Source organism: Cryptomeria japonica, chromosome 5 (assembly GCF_030272615.1).
Source record: "Cryptomeria japonica chromosome 5, Sugi_1.0, whole genome shotgun sequence".
NCBI classification, from domain to species: Eukaryota; Viridiplantae; Streptophyta; class Pinopsida; order Cupressales; family Cupressaceae; genus Cryptomeria; species Cryptomeria japonica.
Window position 1 is genome coordinate 213695409 of NC_081409.1, and position 24161 is coordinate 213719569.

The 24161-nt window shown below is 34.7% G+C and overlaps 1 protein-coding gene and 1 pseudogene across 1 annotated transcript; one reads left to right on the forward strand and one right to left on the reverse strand.

Annotated features, from left to right (window-relative positions):
- Positions 1-3679: 3679 nt before the first annotated feature.
- LOC131875820 (putative germin-like protein 2-1) lies at positions 3680-17188 on the reverse strand. Its single transcript, XM_059220502.1, has 6 exons — positions 17118-17188; positions 16887-17013; positions 5267-5374; positions 4836-4930; positions 4297-4364; positions 3680-4209 (listed from the first exon to the last, which is right to left on the reverse strand). The coding sequence occupies exons 1-6, from the start codon at positions 17186-17188 to the stop codon at positions 3680-3682; spliced, it is 999 nt and encodes a 332-aa protein (XP_059076485.1).
- Positions 17189-17370: 182 nt separating this feature from the next.
- Positions 17371-21605, forward strand: LOC131875821 (ADP,ATP carrier protein 1, chloroplastic-like; annotated as a pseudogene).
- The last annotated feature ends 2556 nt before the right edge of the window (positions 21606-24161 follow it).

Genomic DNA, 24161 nt, shown 5'->3' on the forward strand with positions numbered 1-24161 from the left:
ATTAAAATTGAGGACTTCTAAATAAAAAAAGCTAGAAGGAATCCCTAGAAGGTATTACATGAACCTTCCGTAAATGAAATTGGCAAGTGTGTTGTTGGTATAGAAGGCCTTTCTCAAAAACCATCTAGGATGGGAGGATTTTCTACAAAGAGGGAATTGGCAATAGCCTAAACTCCTTGGTTCTCTATACTCAATGCAATCATGGTCACTGCATTTCACTATGCCACATTTTGTTAGAAATGTAGCAATCCCTTTAAAAACACAAACACATCTCCTCTCATTAACAACTTGCTATAAAAAAAAATTTGTTCTTTTGATGAACCATAATAGAAATTGTCCTTTAATTAAAACTAATATTTATGTCGATCTGGGTTTGGTGTGAGGAAGATTAAATCTATCCATAGAGTAGGATTTATAGACCAACTATATCACCAGAGTGTTGTTGAATTGGTTGTTAGAACCTCCTTGGAGACTCCTAACATGGCTTAACTACCTCCTATTGGTCGGGTTATATCTGGCATTTGTATCGGGATTTGATAGTTTGAGCTTTTGGTGCATTGATAAATGATTCCAACAAGTGTTTAACCCTACGTTCTACTTAATATTAGCTATTATAATGTTAGAGTCTACAATGTTTCTTGTATTCCCTATTCTTCCCAACCATTGGAAGAAGATGTGCTCTACTACAACAATTTTGGAGTCCTTGCAAGAGAATTCATTTATCAAAATTGTTTATATTCATTATCATATTCATATTCACTCAGAACTTTCACATGTGCATAGAGAGATTAAATCTAAAAACTTAAATTCCATGCATCAAAATTTACCTTAGTCTTTCTTTTCTGCAACACAAAAATCTTTCTCGGAATTTTGATATCACCCATGACACTATTTCTACAACAACATATAAATGCACACAGGAAAATTAAGCCCAAGCGAAAGCACCCTAACATTGTTTTCCAAGAAGAGGATATTAAATATATAGAATCTAAAGAGCTCAAGAAGACTAGTATTCAAATGAAATATCTTTTAATAGTTAACTTTTTCTCTTAGTAAGTCTAGATCTCCTCAAAATATAGACATTAGGAGACCATGTAGAGCATAAAGTCACAAGGAGAATGACAAAATTCTAATGAGGTACATGCCAATGCAATCTATTGATTATATTTAATAAACATTATCTAGTTCAATTATTGATCAATTTTTTTAATAAAATAGGATAAATATATATCACTTTTTGATGTGGATGATGAGTAAATTTTCTATTTTCTATTCAACCATTAAAATTTTGAAGTACGCGATGTTTAAGTAGAGTATCAAGTGCTACTTTTTAAAAAATTAGAATGATCATGTTAAGTAATTTCTTGTTGTGATCTTAAATTTTAAAAATTGTAGATTACACTTGCTTCATCTTTAATCTTTGAAATAATTTTAAGGATTTGGTGACTAATAAATGATATAATCTTTTGTATTCCTTCATGATGACTTTGATCTAGCATTTTGTAAACTATTTTAGGAATCTTTTATAAAATCACTTGGTTTATACAATTACTTTATATTAATATTGGACTATCTATAGATGCAATAAGATTGGTTACAAGTCATGGTATTAACTTATTTGATAACCTGAATCGATTATCCTAAGTATACTAAGATGATAAATATTGAACTATGGGATTGTCCAGAAGTATGAAGATGTTTTATTTTGAAAGATATCATTTGGATCTTACATTCAATACTAAAAACAATAATTTTTTTTCCCTTTATTTCATAAGGAGAAAATTTTGCTAAACATCATTAAACAATATGAAAAATATGATATAATGGGTGTTTTAGTTTTATTGTCCTACCAATCTAGCATAGTTGTCATACTATTTTTTCAATCATTATTATTGCTAATCATTCTTACAAAGGTATAGATGTTTTATACTATCATTGTTGTAACTAGTCATGGTGTGGGTTGTAACATTTCATTTATTATTTTTTATTCACTTAATTTTTTTTATTATGTATGAAAATGTTTATATTTTATTTATCTTCTCCTAACTTAGTCTATTCTAGGTGACAGGTAATAATCAATATCAAATTTATGGGACATAAATTGAAGTCTACAATATGTAATTTGTCTTTTTAGAGATAATTTATTTTGTTAAATATCTAGGAAGGGTGCACCCTTTAGTTACATTCCAATTTTTCTAGATTGTAATATACCATTTAACCTAAGGAGCCTTTCACTCCATCATATTATTTGACAATGAGATTTACCCAATGCCAATTTTTTCATACCCACTCACATCAAACATTAGATACTAGACCATAGGGCTAAACAAGTAGACTAATATAATTTAAAAAATCTTTATATAATTACATATATTTTCATTCATATGAATTTTATCTTATAAAAGAAATTTGTGATAATGGTTTGAAGATCAACACATATACCACTATAAGATCCTCTACCAAAAAGAGAGATACTACTAATACAAGCTAAGACATGTTGAAAACACATGGAGACCCCAAGACAAATGTAAAAGCCACCTCAAGCACAATTGCAACTAAGAAAAACATAAACCAAAGATACAAAGCCCAACCAAAAGAAGTTGTAAGACCTCTTTGGTTGTCTTTAACTATAGGGCCCTCCAAACCACGAAGGAGAATAAATTATTGCAAATTCATAAGAGGTGTCATAATGGCTTATTTACTCTAGGTGACAATCAAGGTTTAATTGCATTGTCCAAAATATAATCTTTCATCTTAAAAAAAAGCATATTAAAGTCTTTTAGTATTATATCAAGTACTTCATCCAATAATGGATAATCCATTTGTAATATCATGGGACAAAAGACTGGATAGCATATCTTTTTAGAAAGGCCTTATTAGAGATTAAGTTTGTTTTTCATAAAAATTTATTAAGATTGAAATAAGTCATATGATTATTTAATGGTTTTCAATACTAAGAAAACTATTATGAATGATAAAATAAATGTTTGGTGTTGTGAGTCATGTCAAATAAAATTATATATATTTATATATAATATCCTTCGTATGAAACGCCTCTCCTAGAAGCTAAAACTATTGAAGAAAATAAGACCAAAATGATTCCCAAGAGCCATACTTTTGTTTAATCCATTGTGTCTTACCATGTAGTAACCGAATGCTATTTGATTTATAATTAATTCAATTTCCAAAATAGTTGGAATATTGCAGCCATAATAGAAACTAGTTTCTAAAGAATATTGAGACACGCATGACCAAAAATAAATAAATCATCATTCATAATTCGTTAGTCTGCATGCCTGGCCTCTTGTTCAATTTATTGAGGAATGATAAAGAAGGAATGCCAGAACAATCTATGGAAGCTATTACATGAATTCTCCTAGAAGCTAAAACTATTGAAGAAAATAAGACCAAAATCATTCCCAAGAGCCATACTTTTGTTTAATCCATTGTGTCTTACCATGTAGTAACCGAATGCTATTTGATTTATAATTAATTCAATTTCCAAAATAGTTGGAATATTGCAGCCATAATAGAAACTAGTTTCTAAAGAATATTGAGCCACGCATGACCAAAAATAAATAAATCATCATTCATAATTCGTTAGTCTGCATGCCTGGCCTCTTGTTCAATTTATTGAGGAATGATAAAGAAAGAATGCCAGAACAATCTATGGAAGCTATTACATGAATTTGTCCTGAATGGAATCGACTACTGTTTGATCGCTGCGGAAGGCCTTGGTCAATACACCATTTGGCATGGGAGGATTTGCTGCAAACAGAGAATTGGCAGTAACCTGAACTCCTGGATTCTGGCTGCTCAACCCAGCGATTGCAACTGCATTTCGCTGCCCCACATTCTGCTGGAAATGTAGTAATCCCTTGGGAAACACAAACACGTCTCCTTTCTTCAACACCTTGCTGTGAAACTTGTTTGTTGTATCGATGAATCCCACTAGCAACTCACCTTTAAGTAAAACCAGGATTTCTGAGGCTCTTGGATGGGTGTGAGGAGGATTAATTCCATCCACAGCGTAGTCTATGCGGACCAACGATATTCCTAGTGTGTTTAACCCCGGAATCTGGTTAACGTTGGCTGCTGTTACGTTAGACCCTACGGCGTTGCTCGTGTCCCCTCGTCGAAGCCCTCTGAAGAAGAAGTCCTCTGCTGAAACCATTTTGGGGTCCTTGCAAGAGAAGCCGTTCACCGAAACTGTCCATATTCTCATTTTCTTAGTACTCTTACATGTACATAGAGAGCTAAAGCAGAAAGAAAAAAAATCCATGCATCAAACTTTACCTTGGCCTTGCTTGTCTGCAACACAGAAATCTTGCAAGGATTCGGGATCTCCTCCCATCACACGCTCACTGCAACAACATATAAATACACACAGGAAAATTAAGCTCAAAAGTAAATAGCCTGCCATTTTTCCCAAGAAGAGGATATCAACTGAAAGAACACTGAGAAGTGAATGTGATTGAATTGCAAATCATGATTCAACATTATATAGTGGAAATTGTAAAGGAGAGATGCAAAGTCACGTCGGCAATACCGCGTAAAGCCTTTTAATATGAATTAAACACGGCCTTCATTAGATAGGGGACCAAGAAGCGGCCACATGCAGGAAAGTAAAACAAACGACAAAATAGAAGGACGGGGTGGCATTTCGAAGCGACAAGTATCCTTTAAAAGTGTACATATACAACAAAGACAGTACTAAATACAAAACTAACATGCTTGAATAAATACGAGAACAACATGGAAGGCAGGCAGCGAGCAGGTAGGATTAAGACGGCAAGAAAAATTGCAGTAGTAGGAGGAAAAAGCCAAAGGAATGCCCCACTATGGGCCAGGCAATAGTAGAGATGGAAAGAGCCCATAAAACTGGCTTGTGTGGGCCCCCAACCCCATCCGGATCGCCCTTCCCGTTTGCCTTAATCCAGCCCAGAGTCATATATTTTCAAACTGTTACCAGCCTTTTCTAATCCCGCCCGTTAGATCTTCAACTCTCATAAACAGGTTTTCGACACCAGCAGTTTTCATTTGCAGCGGCCTGTACCGAAATGGGAGCTTTCGAATAGGGTATGGATGTCCATCGTTTCTATTGGAAATGCGTTGGTAGACATATATACAAAATGTGGAGCATATACAAGGCACGTGAAATATTTGACAAGGTACCTCAAAGAAATGTGGTCTCGTTTTCTGCTACGATTGCAGGATATGCCCAAAATGTGTTTGTTGATAAGGATTTGGAAGCCTTCAATCTAACGTAACTGGGACGTGTAAATCCAGAAGCCGTAATCCCTGCCTGTGCCAAAATGGGAGCTTTAGAACGGGGTATGGACTTCCACCAATTTTGCCAGAATGCCTTCAAGAACTGTTTACAGAATGTCATGATTGTAGAATATGCAAAATACGGGCAACTGAACTGTTTGACAAAATACCTCAAATTACACTGTTCTAGTGGAACGCCCTGGTCGCAGGATATTAGCAAAATTGGTTTGTTGAAAAGGCTTCAAAAACATCCTAAACCCGGCCACATTGGAAGGCCGAGACACTTTTGGAGGGTGATTATGGAGGTTGAAGAACACGATCTAGATGTAAACATGTCACAACTTTCTTCAAGCGATTTCTTTGTATATTCTCAGAGAGGGCATGCAAGAAGTCGACCCTGCTGAGCTACAATATTCTCTAAAAACTAGGTTATTAGCAGCATATTAGGTTTTCATGGCACATCGTTTCATGAGGAGGATGAAGCCCATTCCAGCTGCTTTAGATTTCTGCCATACTATCAAGCTTTCGTCACATAGGCAGTCTCTTGGATGATCACTTTTACTTAGATATTCGATTTAAATAGTTACTTAAAAGAAGAAATAATTGTACTGACAAATTCACTCTGATCTTTCTTGTCTTTTCATTAATAGAAATATTGTAAGACTTACAATGGGATATATTGATAGTTATCATAGTAAATCTCTGTTGGAAAGTGAGAATTTGTTTATGTTTAATTTTTTTATAATAAAAATCATATATAAAAATGTGGACAAATAAAATCAATTTTGTCATTTAAAACGGTTTAAATATATTCTAATATCAAAGGAATTATATCATATCTTTTTAAGTTTTCATTTGATGATAATAGTAGTCTTTGATTTCTTTTCTATTAATAAATCTTACATAAAATTTATTAAAACATGCAATATGTTTCTTGTAGATAATTAATAAACCATGTAATAATTGAAAAGATTAAATGCATGTCTAGTGGATATAATAATAAGGATTCAAAAGAAAACACAACCTGAGAAATTATTATATAATAAAAAAGTGAATGTAGCATCTTTTTTCTAGATAATGATTTTATTAAATTATTATATCTAATCATAATTACCAATTTAACCATTCATTAAGAATTGACCATTACTAAGAAAGCTAACATAAACTAAAAGATTCATTTCCATTGAATTTTCACTAAAATGAGATACTAATTGCATTCATTTAACCTTTAAGATTAGATTCATTTTAGAACCCAAATCAAAATTTTCCTACAATTCACAAACTTAAAAATGATTAACATATACTTAATCCAAATACACAATAACATCATTGCAAATCTCTCACATAAATCCTACAAGACCATTCACTTAAATAAAATCCTAATTACATCAATGTTTACATCATCTCCCTTAAAGGTGTATTCAATATTACAATTACAATTGATATAAACATGACAACAATATAAAGAATATATGATTCTTCATCTAATCTACTAAGCTAACTATATCCATGAGAAGCAACTAGAGAATCAAGCAACACCAATCCACTCCTCAATAGGTCCAAAATACTCGATGGAAGAAGGCAACTACCACCCGACCAGGTGGAACCCAAAGGCCCACCCCCCATGCTAGAAGATAGACATATGGCCCACATTCACACAAGCAAGGGATAAAACAGTACAAGGTCACTACCTACCTCCACACGATAAGGACAAACAATCAAGGAATACAAAGATGAACCACTTAACAAGGACAACACTAGAGGTTTACAAATACAACACAAGAATAGGGCACTAGTGCACACAAGGGGATAGTGTCATCACATAGCTTGATATGGGTTATCCTGGTAGGTCTCCATAGACCCCAACCCCTATCCTAGTAGTCTCTCCCAACCCCTGACCCCCATACAAGACTCATGTGGAACCAACATACCTTTCATGAAGACAAGGTAGGTGATCTTGTCATTCCATGCCTTCCCATCTCATCTCGAGCCTAAACAAGCACTCAAGCCATGAGTGGGGCATTACCATTATTTTGATTAATGTCAAATGCTATCCAACCCTTCCTATGTTTGATTATTAATCTCATCACTTATTAGAACAATTCTCCCAATGGGTTATCCCGACAATCACTTAGGATCCCAACCCCCAGGGAGAGCCACTCTCCCTTATGACACTATGCCTACTCAAACCCAAATCAAGGCATAATAAGAATCAAATAAACAACATAATATGATTCAATCAAGTCTGGAGACAACATTGCATCCTTACAACATTAATATCAACATCCCAACAAAAGGGCACATAGGGTCACATTGGTGAACAAAACTCAGACTTATTCCCATTACAATAACCTTGGTTGAAAAGTGGGAAAAACTTCAAATTAAAGTAACTAAATTAAAAACACATAAATATATAGTAAACATCATTAATGACTAAATAATAACACACAGGTAATTATGATTAGTTTAATTTCGTTGGATTGATTAACACCAATTACAAAACATTTGACATATATTTAATTAAACTTTATTTTATCAAATTCATTCAAAACATAATAACAAACTTAACCACATAAATAGATAAATAAATAAATGATTTATAACGATCATAATAATACAATAAATAAAATAAATTATTCAAATCCTACTTTCACCCAAGCTATATCCTGGAAATGCATCCAAGTAAATAGTTGAATATTGGTTCATGGTTGGTTCTTTGCATAATCCAGACAATAAAAATATATTACCAAACATAATTTCCCAACGTGAACAATAAATAATAAACTAAACTCTAATGTCCAATTACAGCATTTAGAGACTTTATCATTTAAAAATAATTAATTACACAGGTTGATCACTCAAATCTAAAAAAAATCTAAAACTATAAGGTGTAAGAAATAATGAGCAACCAAGGATAATGCAAAATAAATATATTTTAGATTATAGGACCAAAACCTCATTATCTAATTCCCAATCCATAAACTATAATTTATAACAAACTATTTGCAACTCAAAACTTTACAATAAGATTTAATATCTTGGCCACTAAAACCCTAAAAACTATCTTAGCCTCTATATTATAATATGACAAAATATAATTCAAAATGTAGGATCTTATTGGCTAGGAAAAATCTCATCAATGCCTATGCAAAATGAAATGTTGGCCGGTTGGACAAAGGTTAGTGTCATACTACACTGCTAGGGCGAGATGGAGAAAGGTTGACAACTCGCAAAGATAGTGTGAGGCATGGGTGATCACCCCCACATAGGTGGGAAGTCTCCCCACACTGCGTGGGAGGAGCCACTATGCACGTGGTCTCCCCCACGCAAGTGCGAGATCTCCCACCTTGTGTGGAAATGCCTATGCCAAGGCGGAAACCCCCACCTTGTGTGGGATTTCCCATGCATAGTGAAGTGCCCCCACTCCCCCCACCCACAAACAAACTCAAGCTCATGAAAAAAAACACAGAAAACCAAGGGCCAACAAACATCAATAAAAAACTAGGAAGCACAGGAAAATAAAATAATATATACAAGCTACGAAATAAAGAGCCAATAACAATAGTATAATAGTCTTCCTATCTAGACATGGATTGAGTCTAAGTCTAATAAGAAAATCTGATTTAAATAATACTAAGGTTTAAATCTGAGAACTATTTGAAAATTAAAACAATAGACAAAATGACATAAGCACAATAAACAGACCCAAACATTGCATGATCACAGGCTTGAAACTCCTTTGCAGTATTCTAAGCAAACACAGAGAAATAATAATAAAAAAATCACACTCAGTACAAAATAAAGAGCCAACCTAGAAACACAAATAAACCCAAGCCTGAAGACACATTCTGCAAACTTCAATCCAGCCCCAATCCTTCTATAATCTCTTGTTAAAACCTTCACACCAATAAAACAAAATAACAATATTTTTGAAAATAAGATCCCTCCAAAGTTCTTTCCCCATTTTTTTCAAAAACCAAAACTCTCTCCTCATAATGGTTTCTGATAGATTAAAACCTTCCTCAACGGCCCAAAACTAACCATCCATGAATGGTAAGCAATTCATTTAATTAATTTGCCACTAACTATTGTTTAAGTTTTTACTTATTTATATTATTGAATTTATTTAATAAACTTGGGTATTGCTTATATTTTGTTAATTAAATTGTTAATAAGGTTATAAGGTTTATACATAAATATTTACATTTATATATATTATATTATTACTTATTAAAATACAAACCATTAGATTAATGTTTATAATTAATAATGAATACAAAAGACATGGGCAATTAATCTCCTACACAAACACACACATACTCAAATTGGATTGTCGAATATTGCCTAAATGGTATTCCGATCAAGTAAACACAAGACGAGGATTATTGCCTCGATATAGAGAAAAATTTATAGGTTAGGTCAATAGGGCCAATATGATATCTCCCACAACCACCATCGGTGTTATTTAGGCATCCTCTGAACAGGTGGAGTCGATGTCCTGTACGCGCAACCCTGCATCACAAATGAACACATCTGCAAATATAATATATATGTATATAGCATGCACACACACATAAATAAAGGAAAATTATGAAATCCTATGTCTCTCCTTAGAGAGTGATAAGACATCACCCCCTTGCATCACAAATGAACACATCTGCAAATATAATATATATGTATATAGCATGCACACACACATAAATAAAGGAAAATTATGAAATCCTATGTCTCTCCTTAGAGAGTGATAAGACATCACCCCCTTGCATCACAATGAGGACTTAGGAGCACACAGATGATACATAAATCAAATCTCCATATACTTCAAATTTTATAACCAATCACATTTCATAGTCTAACTAGATTCGTTAGTACATGGGTCATTAATCATGTATGCATCACCTATTACAAGCTAGGGTTGTTGTTGCACCAAAAGATCGACCTTTCAATGCCTGATATAACCACTAGACTTATAGAATCCACAGGGGGCTTTTAAACCATGTCGTGAATCCCCGCAAGGGACGCTGGCCCACTACCAACAATCCCCCTCCTAGCGTCACTCATCATAGCCTGTGTGATTCGAACCTATGACCAAACTCTGATACCACTTGTTACAAGCTAGGGTTTTCGTTGCACCAAAAGATCGACCTGTCAATGCCTGATACAAGCACTAGACTTATAGAATCCACAGGAGGTTGTTAAACCATGCCGTGAATCTCCACAAGGGATGCTGGCCCACTTCCAACATAACCCACATTACATGTTCATAAAGAAACATATTCATAATTCATTGCAACATAAACATAAATCATGGCATCTATCAATCCTAACATCATAACAAGGTCTCAAACCATCACAAAATGTAGCATCATCAAAACCCCATATAGAACCAAAGAAGTCACCATGAGTCCATCTAAATAGAATCAATGTCTAAAACATGGAGGGGTATCACAAAGCTTTTGAATAACTTTTCAATTATCCACACCATTGACCATCTATAAACCATACCTTGTCTATTTTTTCTTGGTTTCCACTTCCTCTTCTACTTTTATAGACACAGTTTTCTAACAACCTTCATTTAGAGTAAACCATTATTATAAATTGTAAGCTAAAAAATAATTATTTTGTAGTGGTACAATGCAAAAAAATACAAGGATAGTTTCTTTATTTTATTTATTTTTTATTTTGATGAATATTGATATTTATATTAGGAAATAAATTCATTCAAACATAAAAAATTGTGATTTTAAATAACATTACAAATAAAAAGAATTTTGAAAAAATACAAATATTTTTAAAATATAAAACAAATGAATAATTTATATCTAATCTTCCTTGGTAAAAAATTAAAATTTATTTTACCAATGATCATAAATTGTACAAAAATCTAATTGAATCAATATTTTTCTTGTTTGTGAAGAAACCAATTAATATTACATATTTTTAGTTAATTATCCATGAGCCATATCTTATGAACATAATAGTAAATTATGTACTTGATTAGTAATTACAAGTTTTTGAATCAAAATTTTGTATTATTTATTTCTCTATTTCTTTTCCTTTTCTATGTAGTTAGTCAATGTGGTCAAAAAGTGCCAAGCTTTAATATTTTTTCTTGTCAATAGTCAATACTAAATATTTTATAAGAATTTGACCTCAACTATAAATTAATTCATGGCCTTAAGATAGCCAAACCTATGGAAAAACAAGAATTACATCTAGGTCTTCTAATAGCATCTATAGACAAACCCCACTTTGGATGTAGTCTTAAAATGGAGTCCAAAAAATAGTCATATGTAGATTTAGTTGCGCTCAAGGAATATTGGACAGAAAACTATAAACACTATCAAACTTAACACATTCATTATATTTAACTTTATTTTCACTAAAATCCCAAAATGCAACTTTGTAATTACATATGATGAATAAGAAATTCACATGTGGTTTCTTTAACCTTGAATAACATGTAAAATCAACATTTCTATAGAATAAATATAATAATCACAAAAAATGTATATATAAATGAACCAAAAGTTACTCCTAGCAAAGCAAGAAGTTGGTAATTCAAGAGGTATTGAGAGAATAAGACAAAGACAGGTATAGAAGCATATCAAAATTTATTTTTAAACTTCTACTCAAGCTAGACTAGACAAAATTTTAATTATCTTTAGGTATTTCTGAAAGAGAAGAAGAAAAGATGAATAGTTCAAAGTCAATAATAAATAGTTCAAGGTCAAGTATGGTCAAGAATATGTAACAAAATATTGAATTTCTACAAGCAAGGGTTGGACCAAAAGAACACTAATGATGGTGTTTTTATAATTCTACCAGATGCAAGTAATTAGTGTTTTAGTATTTTCTATCACACTTCGTAGTGATTAGGATGTGGTACTTAAACATTGTGTGATATTTTTGGACTGAATTTATAGTTTGAATTGTATTTTAAACCATCCCTTGGAATCCATTGTTGCAAGTGTATCTCCATATTTTGGGTCATCATGATATTTTTATAAGAAATTAAATTTTCACTTTACAATTCACAAAAGTATATTTAGACAAAATAAATTGACACATCATCATTTCAACTCATCACTTGTCATTTCTTTTATAATTTAATCATTTGTATTCAATTGATTATCTTATTTTCTTTCTGAAATAGTTAAATAACATTTCATTATTTTTTTACCCTATTTCTAGCATTTAATCCAATTAGTCATTTTTTCCTATATATTAACTTAGGTAAATAAATAAAAATATATATTTGTAGTATCGTAATGGTCACCGGGCCAATTTATACCTCATGTTTGTGCCCCTACTTTAGTGTGTCCTATCCTCATTACCTATCTAGGTTCATTTTATGCTTATTCTTTAGTTTAGATGTCATTTACACCCATTGATGGATTCCCTTGTGAGGTACCTTGCTCCATGAGGCCTCATTTTGCTCCCTCTTAGTGTGGCCCAAATTTGAATTGTGGAAGGGTTCTTATCTCTGTGGCTTTGCATGACCATTGGAGGTCAGCCTAATCAATAATTCACCTAGATAGCCCTACATAAAGACATTTCATCAATATAATTTCATCCAAAAATTATAAATATTCATCTATATTCAACCTAAAGCATCCATGCCTCCATGGAGCGTTTATTATCAAGCATTTTCGGATATCGTCAAGGTTGTGTATTCTCCATTTAGTCATTGTGGAGTAAACTTACATTATTTATATGCAAGCATGTGTGTGTGATTAGGGTTTTTTCATGTTCATGCCATTTCATACAACATATGTGATTACATTCAAAGAACAAAGCATCATCATCAACAATTGGAGATCTCAAGTATATCTTTCTAGTATTTATTTCAGTACTTGCATTATTTCATTCAAGGTTAATTCTTAAATCCAGGTTTGAATTGTTAGCAACAACCAAGAAGGAAATCTGAGAGGTGGGCAGGTGGGTTTGAATCAGTTTTCATCGGACTAAACAATTTAAGCACAATCTCAGATCTAAACAACCGCAACAAGAATACATTTAAACAAAATATCATCAAGAAACATAACACCGAGATTTTGACATGGAAAACCCAGTTAAGGGGAAAACCACGGTGGGAACCTACCCACAATAAGATGATACTCTATAGTAGTATGTGTAAATATTACAATGGGGAATGCAAATGCATTTAGGCACACTACCTAGAGCTCACTACTCAAAATAAGAAGACCTAAAAGGCCCCAAGCCTCAGGGAAGGCTCACTACCTTACAATAAGATTCAGACTACAATTTGAATTACATGAACTGCAAATATAGCATCTCCTTATGCTTGATGACAGTTCTGATTAAACACATTTGTTTTCCCTGCAATAATCTTTGCTTAGTACACCACATCAAAGGATAAATTTTCTTAAGTACACATACACTACTCTCTGATAATGCAGACACCATATCAACACCAAAATTACATGACTATACCACCTATTTATACAATTCACCAACCTTGACTACAACGTCAGCCAAACCCTAAACTCTCAATTATAAAATTACATCACAAGATACATATATGAACCATCGGACCAATAAAATGATATGCATCACATAGCATGGACCTAAACCAAACCTCCAAACATGCATCATCACCAAAAATCTTACCAAGATCAACCACAACATGCTACACCACCAAGAATGCCGCATAACATGAAGAATATCACCATATTAGCATAAACACCAAGAGAATACACAAGGATCAATGCAGACCATAAAAAAAATAGGACATGATCAAGAAACACCAACAAGCACATTAGAATCATCCACAATAGCTGCACCAACACCACTTACTAAAATATTCATCGATCAACATGCTAACTCTCAAGAATACTCAACAACAGCAATTCCGACTAGAAAGATAGCTTGTGGAGCACCAAATGAGGAACCATATTAACTGAAGATACACATGAACATCCAAAACATTCTCCCAAATCCACAACCAAATATAGAACATAACGGAGGTCACCAGATCAAATACCAAACACTACCAACCACAGGAATAGAAAGACTAAACTGCAAACTGGATCAAATAATATGATCAAGTAAACTTTCAAACCACTTAAAACAATAAGGAATTAAGTATTCAAACATCCCAAATAGATAAACCAACCATATAAACTCAATGCAATCATCAGAATACCAAGTATCTCTTTGTAACACAAGAATATGTTGACATCAATGACAACAACATATCTTAGCAACAACAATATCCAACAATCTCGCCCTTTGGCATTGATGGCAACATATGAATGTGAAAAAAATCAATGCAAAGGAAATATATCAACACCAAAAATTAGCAGCAAACTCCCCCTAAGATCATTCACTCAAAGCTCCAAAGATAAGGCAGTTTTTCTCATGAACCTCTCCGCCTTTGACAGTAATGTCAAAGACAAAGTACAAATTATTCTCTCTCTCCAAAAACTCATCTTCTAAGAAGAAGACCTAACATGCCAAGTTGTTATATGGATACTTGGCATGGTAAAAAGATTATGTCTAATTACAGATACCGGGTATGGTAAAAAGATTATGTCTAACTACTTTAGTATGTCTAAGTGGATGCAGGAGATTTTATAACACCCATAGAAAGGAGGGAAAGTATCATCAAGGAGAGGGGCACAAACACAAAAGAGGTCAAAGTTGTCATCATTGCCAAGATCCTTGAGAAAAATATCCTTTCAGGGTTTGATTTGTTACCCTATAGTTGTAGGGTCAACTTAGTGATATTTCATTTGTTGTCAAGTTTCAGTTAATCAATTGGTCTAGTCAAGGTTGCCTCTTTATGTTAATCTTTTTCATTTTAAAATCTAATTAAACACTTTGAAGAGAACTCATAATGATAATAGATCAATGAACTTGAGTTTGGGAGTAACTAATACTCAAACATTTTAAATTATTATCATATATGCCTATGGTAGTACAAGTTAATAGAATGATCTATGGAATGGATTGTCTCTTCATTGTGACTAAAAAAAATATCAGAAAGCCTACAAAGTCCAAAATTATTATAATTTTCTCAAGTGGTCCAAATTTATTACTAAAATTATTGTATGGGATGGTGTACATGCATTTCAATCTCTTTGGAATGAATTTGCACCACATTAATGAGTATCACCAAATATGAAAGTTTCAAGAAATAAAACACATAAAATCCACCAATTACAAAAAATTATAAGAAAGGAAACTACATTTAAAATCAACTAAATGATGCTTAAGAGATCCATTAAAAAATAATGACTTTTCATAGGAATACTGCAAATGAAAAATTTAAAAGCATCTTAATAGGTTTTTAAATCAAATGACTTGATGTTTCACACGAGACACAATAAAAATAGATATACATTCATAGAGTAGGTATCAACTTGATATTTCTAGTTCATAAATATCAACTTGATAGTTCTAGATTCCTAAATTATAAATTTGGAGTTTGAAATTTGTTAATTGAAAGAATCTTTCAAATAACATCATAATTATAATATGTTTCTTTGACAAAATAAAAATGAATTAGGGATTACATTCTAGACTTGAAGTCAAGGTTGTTATAAACATTCCTTCAATTGATTATAAACAAATATGTAATACATCCATACTTTGTTTATTATACTTGTATTTCAAAGATAAATTTCAAAATTGCAAATTAAATAACAAGTTCAAACATCTATTTTACATCATTAATGATATAATCTATAAAATAAAATTGAATCTACAAAATTGATATTCTACACAAAAAATCAATGCACCATATTTTAAATATTACTTTCTACACAAAAATTGGTAATAAAATATTATATCTTCCATTGCACTAATTGAATTGTACTCTCTATGTCTTCAGATGTCTAGTGTTGTGGTATAAACACTCCATTGGTGAGACAACCACCAAGGTTCAAACCCCTGCTAGGCCATTGAGCCAAGCTTTCTACCTTTGTTGGGTTGTTGAGCTTGTGGGTTTGAACAAGTGACATGTGGGGAATGATGAACCCCAAAAAATGGAATTTTACTCTTTAACTTCAGAACTTGTATGTAACTTTCTATCTGCATAACCATTGCAACTCCTTTCAGTGTAAGAGTTAGTTATGTTGTGCAACATGTCCTTGATCGGTCTTAGGTTTAGTAGGTTCAATGAAAAGAGACCCTTTCTCTCCATTGTACCTACATTTCTCTACATAAAAATAAAAAGTATTATAATAAATAGGGGGAATATGTATTTGTGGAATAAGACCATATATAAATGCATTTTACCTTAAATAAAGATCTAATTCACAATATAGCAAGAACTCATAAAAAAATCACACTATTTTAAAGTAAAAATGTACTAGATTTTCTTTTAATAATATTAGGTTTACTAAAATTTATGAAAGAAAAAAATATTAGAAATAAGTTTTATTGAAACAAAAATTAATAGTGTCTATATAAAACCAGTAGCTAATGGTAGAACACTCTATAGAAAATGAAAGATCCTAAGCTTGAATCTTAAATGATGAATGAAAAGCTCAAGGTGATATCAAATTTTAATCTAAGAAAAAGAAGGGTCGCCTAATCAAATGGACTTATTATTTGCGTAATGTGAAAAGGGAATTGAAAGAGACCACCGTGCTTGCTGATAGTAGAAGCCGTTGCAGTGAGACGCTTAGGTGCAATGGATTCATGTCCACTGCAGATGGGTTTCCAATGCACAGCAACGGAAACCTTGGGGAGCCAGTAAAATTTTCTTTAAAACTGAAAAAATTCAAACATGATATCAAATTTTGGTTCAAGGCCAAAAGGAGGGGTTGCTTAATCAAATGGGTTTTGTGCGTGTAATGTGAGAAGGGGATTGAAACAGAGCAAAGTGTTTGTTGATAGCCTTAGCAAGAGAGGCAGCTGCAGTCAAACGCTTAGACAATGGATTCATCCCCGCTTCAGATGGGTTTCCAATGCGGAGAAATGGAATCCTTGGCGCAGCCAGTAATGTCTCCTCAAGATTGGGTGCTGTTTTTTCGAAGGAAAAAATCTAAGGTGTTCCAACTTCTGTCTGGCGCCAAGCGAGTAGTCATGATGAGTCTGGGCTAGTGGATTGTTCTTCGAGGCCTAAGAATGGAAAGCTTTACAGGCGATGAATATCAGAGCTGCAAGTATGCAGGTCCTCAGCCTCTGCGGCCATTGATACAGTTGAGGGTGACGGTGCAGAGGCTTTCACAGTTGCAACCCCATAGAAATTCATGGGTGTTGAGATAATCACATTGAAGGAGGTCATACCTCTTGGACTCATTTTCTTTCTGTATTATTTTCAACTACACAGTCCTGAGAGATACCAAGGATGTGCTCGTGGTGACTGCCAAGGGAAGCAGTGCTGAGATCATTCCGTTCTGAAAACTTTGGTGAATTTGCTAATGGTAATTGGTTTCATGGTTGTGTACATAAAGCTCTCAAATGTTTTGTCAGATAAGGCTCTTTTCTATGCCTGCATACTTCCTTGTATTGCCTTCTTTGGGGTATACGCCTCCTTGTTATACCTACTGAACAATGTAATCCATCCTACAGCATTGGCTGATTCACTTCTCTAATTTTTGGGTCCTAGGTTTCTAGGGTTTATTGCAATTCTAAGGATATGGTCTTTCTGTTTGTTCTATGTTATGGAAAAACTTTGGGGAAGCGTTGTGGTTTCAGTCCTCTTCGGGGATTTCACAATCAAATTATAACCGTGGATGAGACAAAGCAGTTTTACCCTCTTTTTGGCCTGGGAACCAACATAGCCTTAATTTAAACGGGGAGAACTGTGAAGCACTTCTCCAATCTTCAGACGAACCTGGGTCCTGGTGTGGATAGTTGGGCAGTCTCCTTGAAGGGAATGATGCCTATTGTGCTTGTTCTAGGGCTTACCATTCGTGGAATTTACTGGTGGGTAAATAAATATGTAGTTGATGAACCTACACTTCCCAAAGCGGAAGCTCGTAAGAAGAAGAAAAAGCCAAAGATGCGAATGATGGAAGGTTTTAAGCTTCTATTGTGTTCAAGATATGTGAGAGATCTCGCCATGCTTGTGGTTCATATGTTGTTAGCATCATGTAATTCATTTTCAAGTTTAATAGGGAAGACATTTTATCTTTTAGAAACACTTGTTTATTGTCTGGATTGTCTGGTTTTTGATTCAGAGGTGCGTCAGGTTAAAAGTTTGGAGCATTCTATACAATGATTTTAAGGGGATGTTTGGAAATAAATCAGATTTGAATCAAAGATGGGTTGGTTCTATAAGAATGATTTTAAGAGGATGTTTGGAAATAAGTCAGATTCGAATAAATGATGGGTTGGTTCTATATTTAAGAACTAACTGCTCCATGTACGAATAAAAACAGAAAAATGATAATACAAAAAAAAAAGTGATAATAGAAAAAAGATAATGCAAAGAATAGTGGCCATTCCAGAGATGTGACAAGTGACATAAACCCAATTCCAGCCATGTGACCGAGGGAAAACTTGAAATTTGTACATGCAGAAATAAGTGTTTTGAGTACAAAAATAAAGGCAAGAAAGGTGTAAGGACTAAGGAGCGGCTTAAAGAGATCCTCTCGGCTGTTTCTACCTGAATAAGAAGTTGTTCGTTGAACTGCTTACATCGGCCAGCCCACAATTTTTCTCCCTGTTTATCAATAAGACCTCTACCCGTCAGAGTACAACTTTCCACTTTATCAAATCTCAAGATTTTATTGGTATTCATCTTCCTCCCGCTTTCTTGATTTTGGGGTGCAACTTGTTAGGAAGAAGAAACGAATTTAAACAGCAAATAAATAGAATTAAATATACACACAACACAGACAAATGAGACACACAGATTTATCGTGGTTCAGTAATTGCCTACATCCACATTGAAGCAGGGGAATCATAGATTAATAACCAATCTGATTTACACATATACACAGCTGCAAGTACCTCCAGAATTAACCCCTACAAATGAGTTACAAGCAGCTCTTAAAGAGCTTGCAAGGAGAAGTTGAACAGCCAAGAGTTTTGGCGGCAAAGGAAGGAGTCCGTTGGACTTCACTTCCAACAATCTCCCATTGAAGGCCAACGAACTGCTGCAACAAGTAGATTCCCCCACTCAGTCCTGCTATTAGTTATTGGAAAGGCGGAGAGAAGCTCGGCAGAAATCGAACTTGTCCCACTTAACCACTTTAGTGAGCACATCAACCGGATTCAGGTCAGTATGAATTTTATCTACATGAAACTTGCCTTCTTCAACCATATGGTGAACATAATGACTATGAACATCAACATGTTTTGACTGCGGCTGCGATGTCAGATGTTTAGTCATAAAAATGGCAGTGCTATTATCACAAAACAAAGCAAAATCTGATTGCTTCAAACCCAACTCACTGAACAAGAGTTGCAACCATACCATCTCTTTTGCTCCCTCAGAAAGAGCTATGTATTCAGCTTCCGCGGTTGATTGGACAACTGCATGTTGTAATTTTGAAGCCCAACTAATCGCTGCCTCGACAAATGTGAAAGCATAACCTAAAGTAGACTTTCTTTTGTCTAAGTCACTGGCAAAATCAGAATCGGTAAACCTTTGCAAAACTGCGTTGTCCTTTCCAAAGCATAAACAAAAAACAGAAGTACCCTTGAGATAATGCAAGATATACTTAACCGCCTCCCAATGTGATTTGCTCGGATTAGACATAAATCTGCTCACCAATCCCATGGCATGAGCAAGGTCTGGTCGAGTAGACACCATAACATACATGAGACTTCCAACTGCAGATTTGTATGGAATTTTATCCATAAACTCGTTATCTTCTTGTGTTTTTGGACACAATTGAGAAGACAACTAAAAATGAGAGGCTAAGGGTACACAAATAGACTTAGCATCCGCCATACCAAATCTGTCCAAGACTTTTTTAATGTAGTCTTGCTGAGATAGTTTGAGTTCTCTCTTTTTCCTATCCCGAAAAATAGTCATTCCTAGAATCTTCTTTGTTGCCCTTAAATTTTCCATAGCAAATTCCTTTGCTAAATGAGTTTTAAGTTCACTCACAATCCCCATGCTTGTGTCGGCCACTAACATATCATCCACATAAAGGAGAACAATGACAAATTCGCCATTAGGAAGCTTCTTGTAATAGATACAAGGATTAGACTCACTGCAAGTAAACTTGTGATCAATCATGAATTTGTGAAATTTAAGATACCATTGCCGGGGGGCTTGCTTAAGCCCATACAAGCTGTATTTCAATCTACAATAGAGGTGTTCCTTGCCCTTTTTAATGAACCCTTCTGGCTAATGCATAAATAGTTCCGCATCAAGATCGCCATGGAGAAATGTCGTCTTCACATCCAGCTATTCAAGTTCAAGATCCCAAGCTACAACTAAGCCCAATACTACTTGGATGGTAGTCATTTTGACTATTGGTGAGAAAATTTCTTTGAATTCGAGGTCTTGCTGCTGAGCATATCCCTTTACAACTAGTCTTGCTCGAAATATTTTGTGACCATCAACTTCATCTTTTAGTTTATACACCCATTTATTTCTTAATGCCTTTCTGTCAGGCGGAAGTGGCACCAAATTCTATGTCTGATTTTGCAATAGTGCATCCATTTCTTCGCACATTGTTGCATGCCAGTTATCGCAATTTGTAATTTTACAAGCTTCTTTGTATGTTGTAGGCTCTGTTTGATCAGAGATGAGCAAGGTAGGTTCAACTTCTTCATAGAACAATAAATCATAAACAGAAAACTTTGTAGGAGGTTGCCTCTATCTAGTTGATTTCCTCAATTGACTCTCTGTTTCAGTAGTAGATTCATTAAACTTTTGTGATCCCTGTTTATGTAAATTTATATCTCTCCCATTGTTAATCTGCCTGATAATGTCCCTGTTTTTGTATCTGGTAATGTCACTGTCTGTGGGGTAATCGAAGGCCTGTGGATTGTTGTCCACATTGGATTCAGGCAAGTCGTGGGAAACAGAGTTCGCAGAGACATCTTTCTCTATCCACGTTGAACGAGAGAGCAGGGGTCTACGGGAGGGAGCTGCCACATCACCAATGGTAGGGAAGCCATGCGGTGGTGGCACAAGCCATGTGGAAGCATGCGAGTGTGGGGAGAGGAGCAGGGAGGGCCTGTGGGGTGGGGAGCCTGCGGGGAGCTTACAGGAAGCCTACAATGGTGGTGAGTCACGCGAGGAGGGAGGCGAGGGAGGCTGCTGTGGAGCTCACAACGGTGGGTGTGTTGCGTGTGAAGATTGTGCAGCATGTCATGGGGAGAATAGAGCACAACGTGTAGGATGCGATGGAGGTGCAGGGCACCGTGGAGGATGCCCAATCAATTGGGAATAGCATGAGCCAAAATGCTCACTGTAAGGATGATCTTCCAAGTTTCCTGCAACATGAGTGCTATTTAGGGGAGGATTTGCTCTGATCTACAGACCCCCAATTTCGGAATTAAATGAAGACCAAACATTATCAACACTTTCTTCATCATTCTCATTCTGAGAATTATATTCAACTGAGGTAGATGTCATAGGGGCTCCCACTGAATGATATACCGGAGGTAGAGAGCTAGTAGTCAAATTTTGAAACAAAGACATAGGGACAAATTTTGTCTCTGATTTATTTGAATCTTGTAGTGCAGGAAAGGAGGTTTCATGGAAAATTACATCCCTGTTGCAATCAATCTTTTTGTGAACTAGATCCCACAGTCTGAAACCAAATTGCTCTTCGCCGTACCCAACAAAAATACATTTCAGCAACTGTGGATCCAATTTGGTTCACTTCTCCTTGGGTATATGCGAGAAGACTTCGCATCCAAACACATGAAGATGCGAGTATGAAATCCTCTTCCCTTGCCATTCCTCTTTCGAAATACCAAAATCCAATTTAGATGATGGACTTTGGTTGATTAAATACATTGTTGTGTTACATGCTTCTACCCAAAACTCCTTGCCTAAACCTACATTAGACAACATACATCAGTCATTTTCAAGAATTTTTCTATTCATCCTCTCAGCTACACCATTTTCTTGAGGAGTGAAAGGAACAACCTTGATTCTTCTAATCCCATTATCAACACAAAAATCATCTAATTAATGTGAACAAAATTCCCCACCATTATCGGTTTGTAAGCATTTTATCTTATGCCCAATCTAATTTTCAACTAAAGCCTTGAAAATTTTAAATTTTGAAAAGATTTCAGATTTCCTAAAAAGCATATAAATCCATACTTTTCTTGTATAATCATCAAGAAAGGTTACAAAATAGTTAGCTCCTCCAACGGAGGTTACCTCGGTAGGCCCAAAACCATCGCAGTATACAAGCTCCAGCGGTGTTGTCTTTGTGTCATGCCCACCTTTCAAAAAACTGGCTCTCTTTTGTTTGCCATAAAGACAATGTTCACAAAAGGCCAAGTCAACAAGTTTGAGGCCCGGTAGCTGATTTATTGTATGCATAACATGGAGTCCTTTCTTGCTAATATGGCCAAGTCTTTGATGCCAAAGATCCACTTTGCTATCCTCAATTACTATTGCAGCTCCCACTTCACCATGAGTCTTAAAAATATATAGACTACCCACTTTATTACCATTTGCAATCAGCATTGTACCATGAGTTACCTTCCATGTATCCAGAAGAAAATTTACATTAAGACCTTGATCAAAGAGTTGTCCAACGGATATCAAATTCCACTTCAATTTTGGGACATGGTGAACATCTTTGAGCAACCATGTTTTGCCACCTTCTAATGGCAGCAATACATCCCCTTTGCCTATAATTTCACAAGCTTTGTTATCTCCTAAGAAAACATTGCCAAAATGACCTTCATGGTAGTTAATGAATGCTTCAAGACATGAAGTAGCATGATGGGAGGCACCCGAATCAAGCACCTATGAATCCGGAGTAGTGTCAGTTGTTCAAAAGATTAGTACACTATCATCTTTATCATAGACTGTATTTGCTTTCGTTGTCTCGCACCCTCTCTTGTGCCCTTTTGAAGTTTCTACAATCCTTCTTCACATGACCAGCTTTGCCACAAAACCAACATTCACCATTTTTGTTTCTAGACTTCAATCTTTTTGTTGATTTCAAACATCTATGGTAATTATTTCTGCCTCTATTATGACTTCTACCTCTATTTTCGATGCTGACCACCGTTAAGGCTTGATCGGATGAAGGTTCATCATTCTTTCTTCTCAAATCCTCGCTGAGAAGAGTAGCAACTACATCATTAAAAACCAACTTATTTTTACCAGATATTGAAGTGCTAACTATTGTTACAATGCCATCCCAGCTACTTGGTAAAGAACATAATTACAGAACAACCTTGCTTTCATCATCTTGTCTCATCCCCACCGAAGTCACTTGACTAATCAATGTATTAAATTCATTGATGTGGTTTGCCATAGCACAACCTTCCTTCATTTTCAGTATGTACAAGCGCTTCATAATAAACACTTTATTTGCAGTCGATACCATTTCATACATGGCTGTGAGTCTATCCCATACATCTTTTGTTGTTGCATCACCTGTGATATTGAAGGGAACATTATTGGATAGAAAGAGAAAAATTGACACTCTTGCCTTCTTGTCCAATTTTTCCTATTCTTCATCAGCCATCCTAGCTAGTTTCTTTTCTTTCCCTTCAATTGCAAGTGAAATGTCTTGCTTTATCAGCAAAGATGGCTCCATCTGCACCTTCCATAGCTCGAAACTCTGACCAGAGAACTTCTCTATCTTCGCTTCTTCCATGATTTTGGAATTTCAACCACCAAAATTTAAACAGTGATATAACCTCGCTCTGATACCAATTGTTAGGAAGAAGAAATGAATTTAAACAGTAGAAAAACAAAATTAAATACACACATAACACAAACAAATGAGACACACAGATTTATCGTGGTT

Bases quoted from the DNA above. Each gene is read 5' to 3' on its own strand.
- LOC131875820 (XM_059220502.1), bottom strand. From the start codon at position 17,188: ATGAATCCATTGTCTAAGCGTTTGACTGCAGCTGCCTCTCTTGCTAAG. The intron at 4,931-5,266 runs GTTAGATTGAAG...GGCTGGATTAAG, and splicing joins GATTTACACGTCCCAGTTAC to GCAAACGGGAAGGGCGATCC. The intron at 4,210-4,296 runs GTAAAGTTTGAT...GAATATGGACAG, and splicing joins TGCAGACAAGCAAGGCCAAG to TTTCGGTGAACGGCTTCTCT.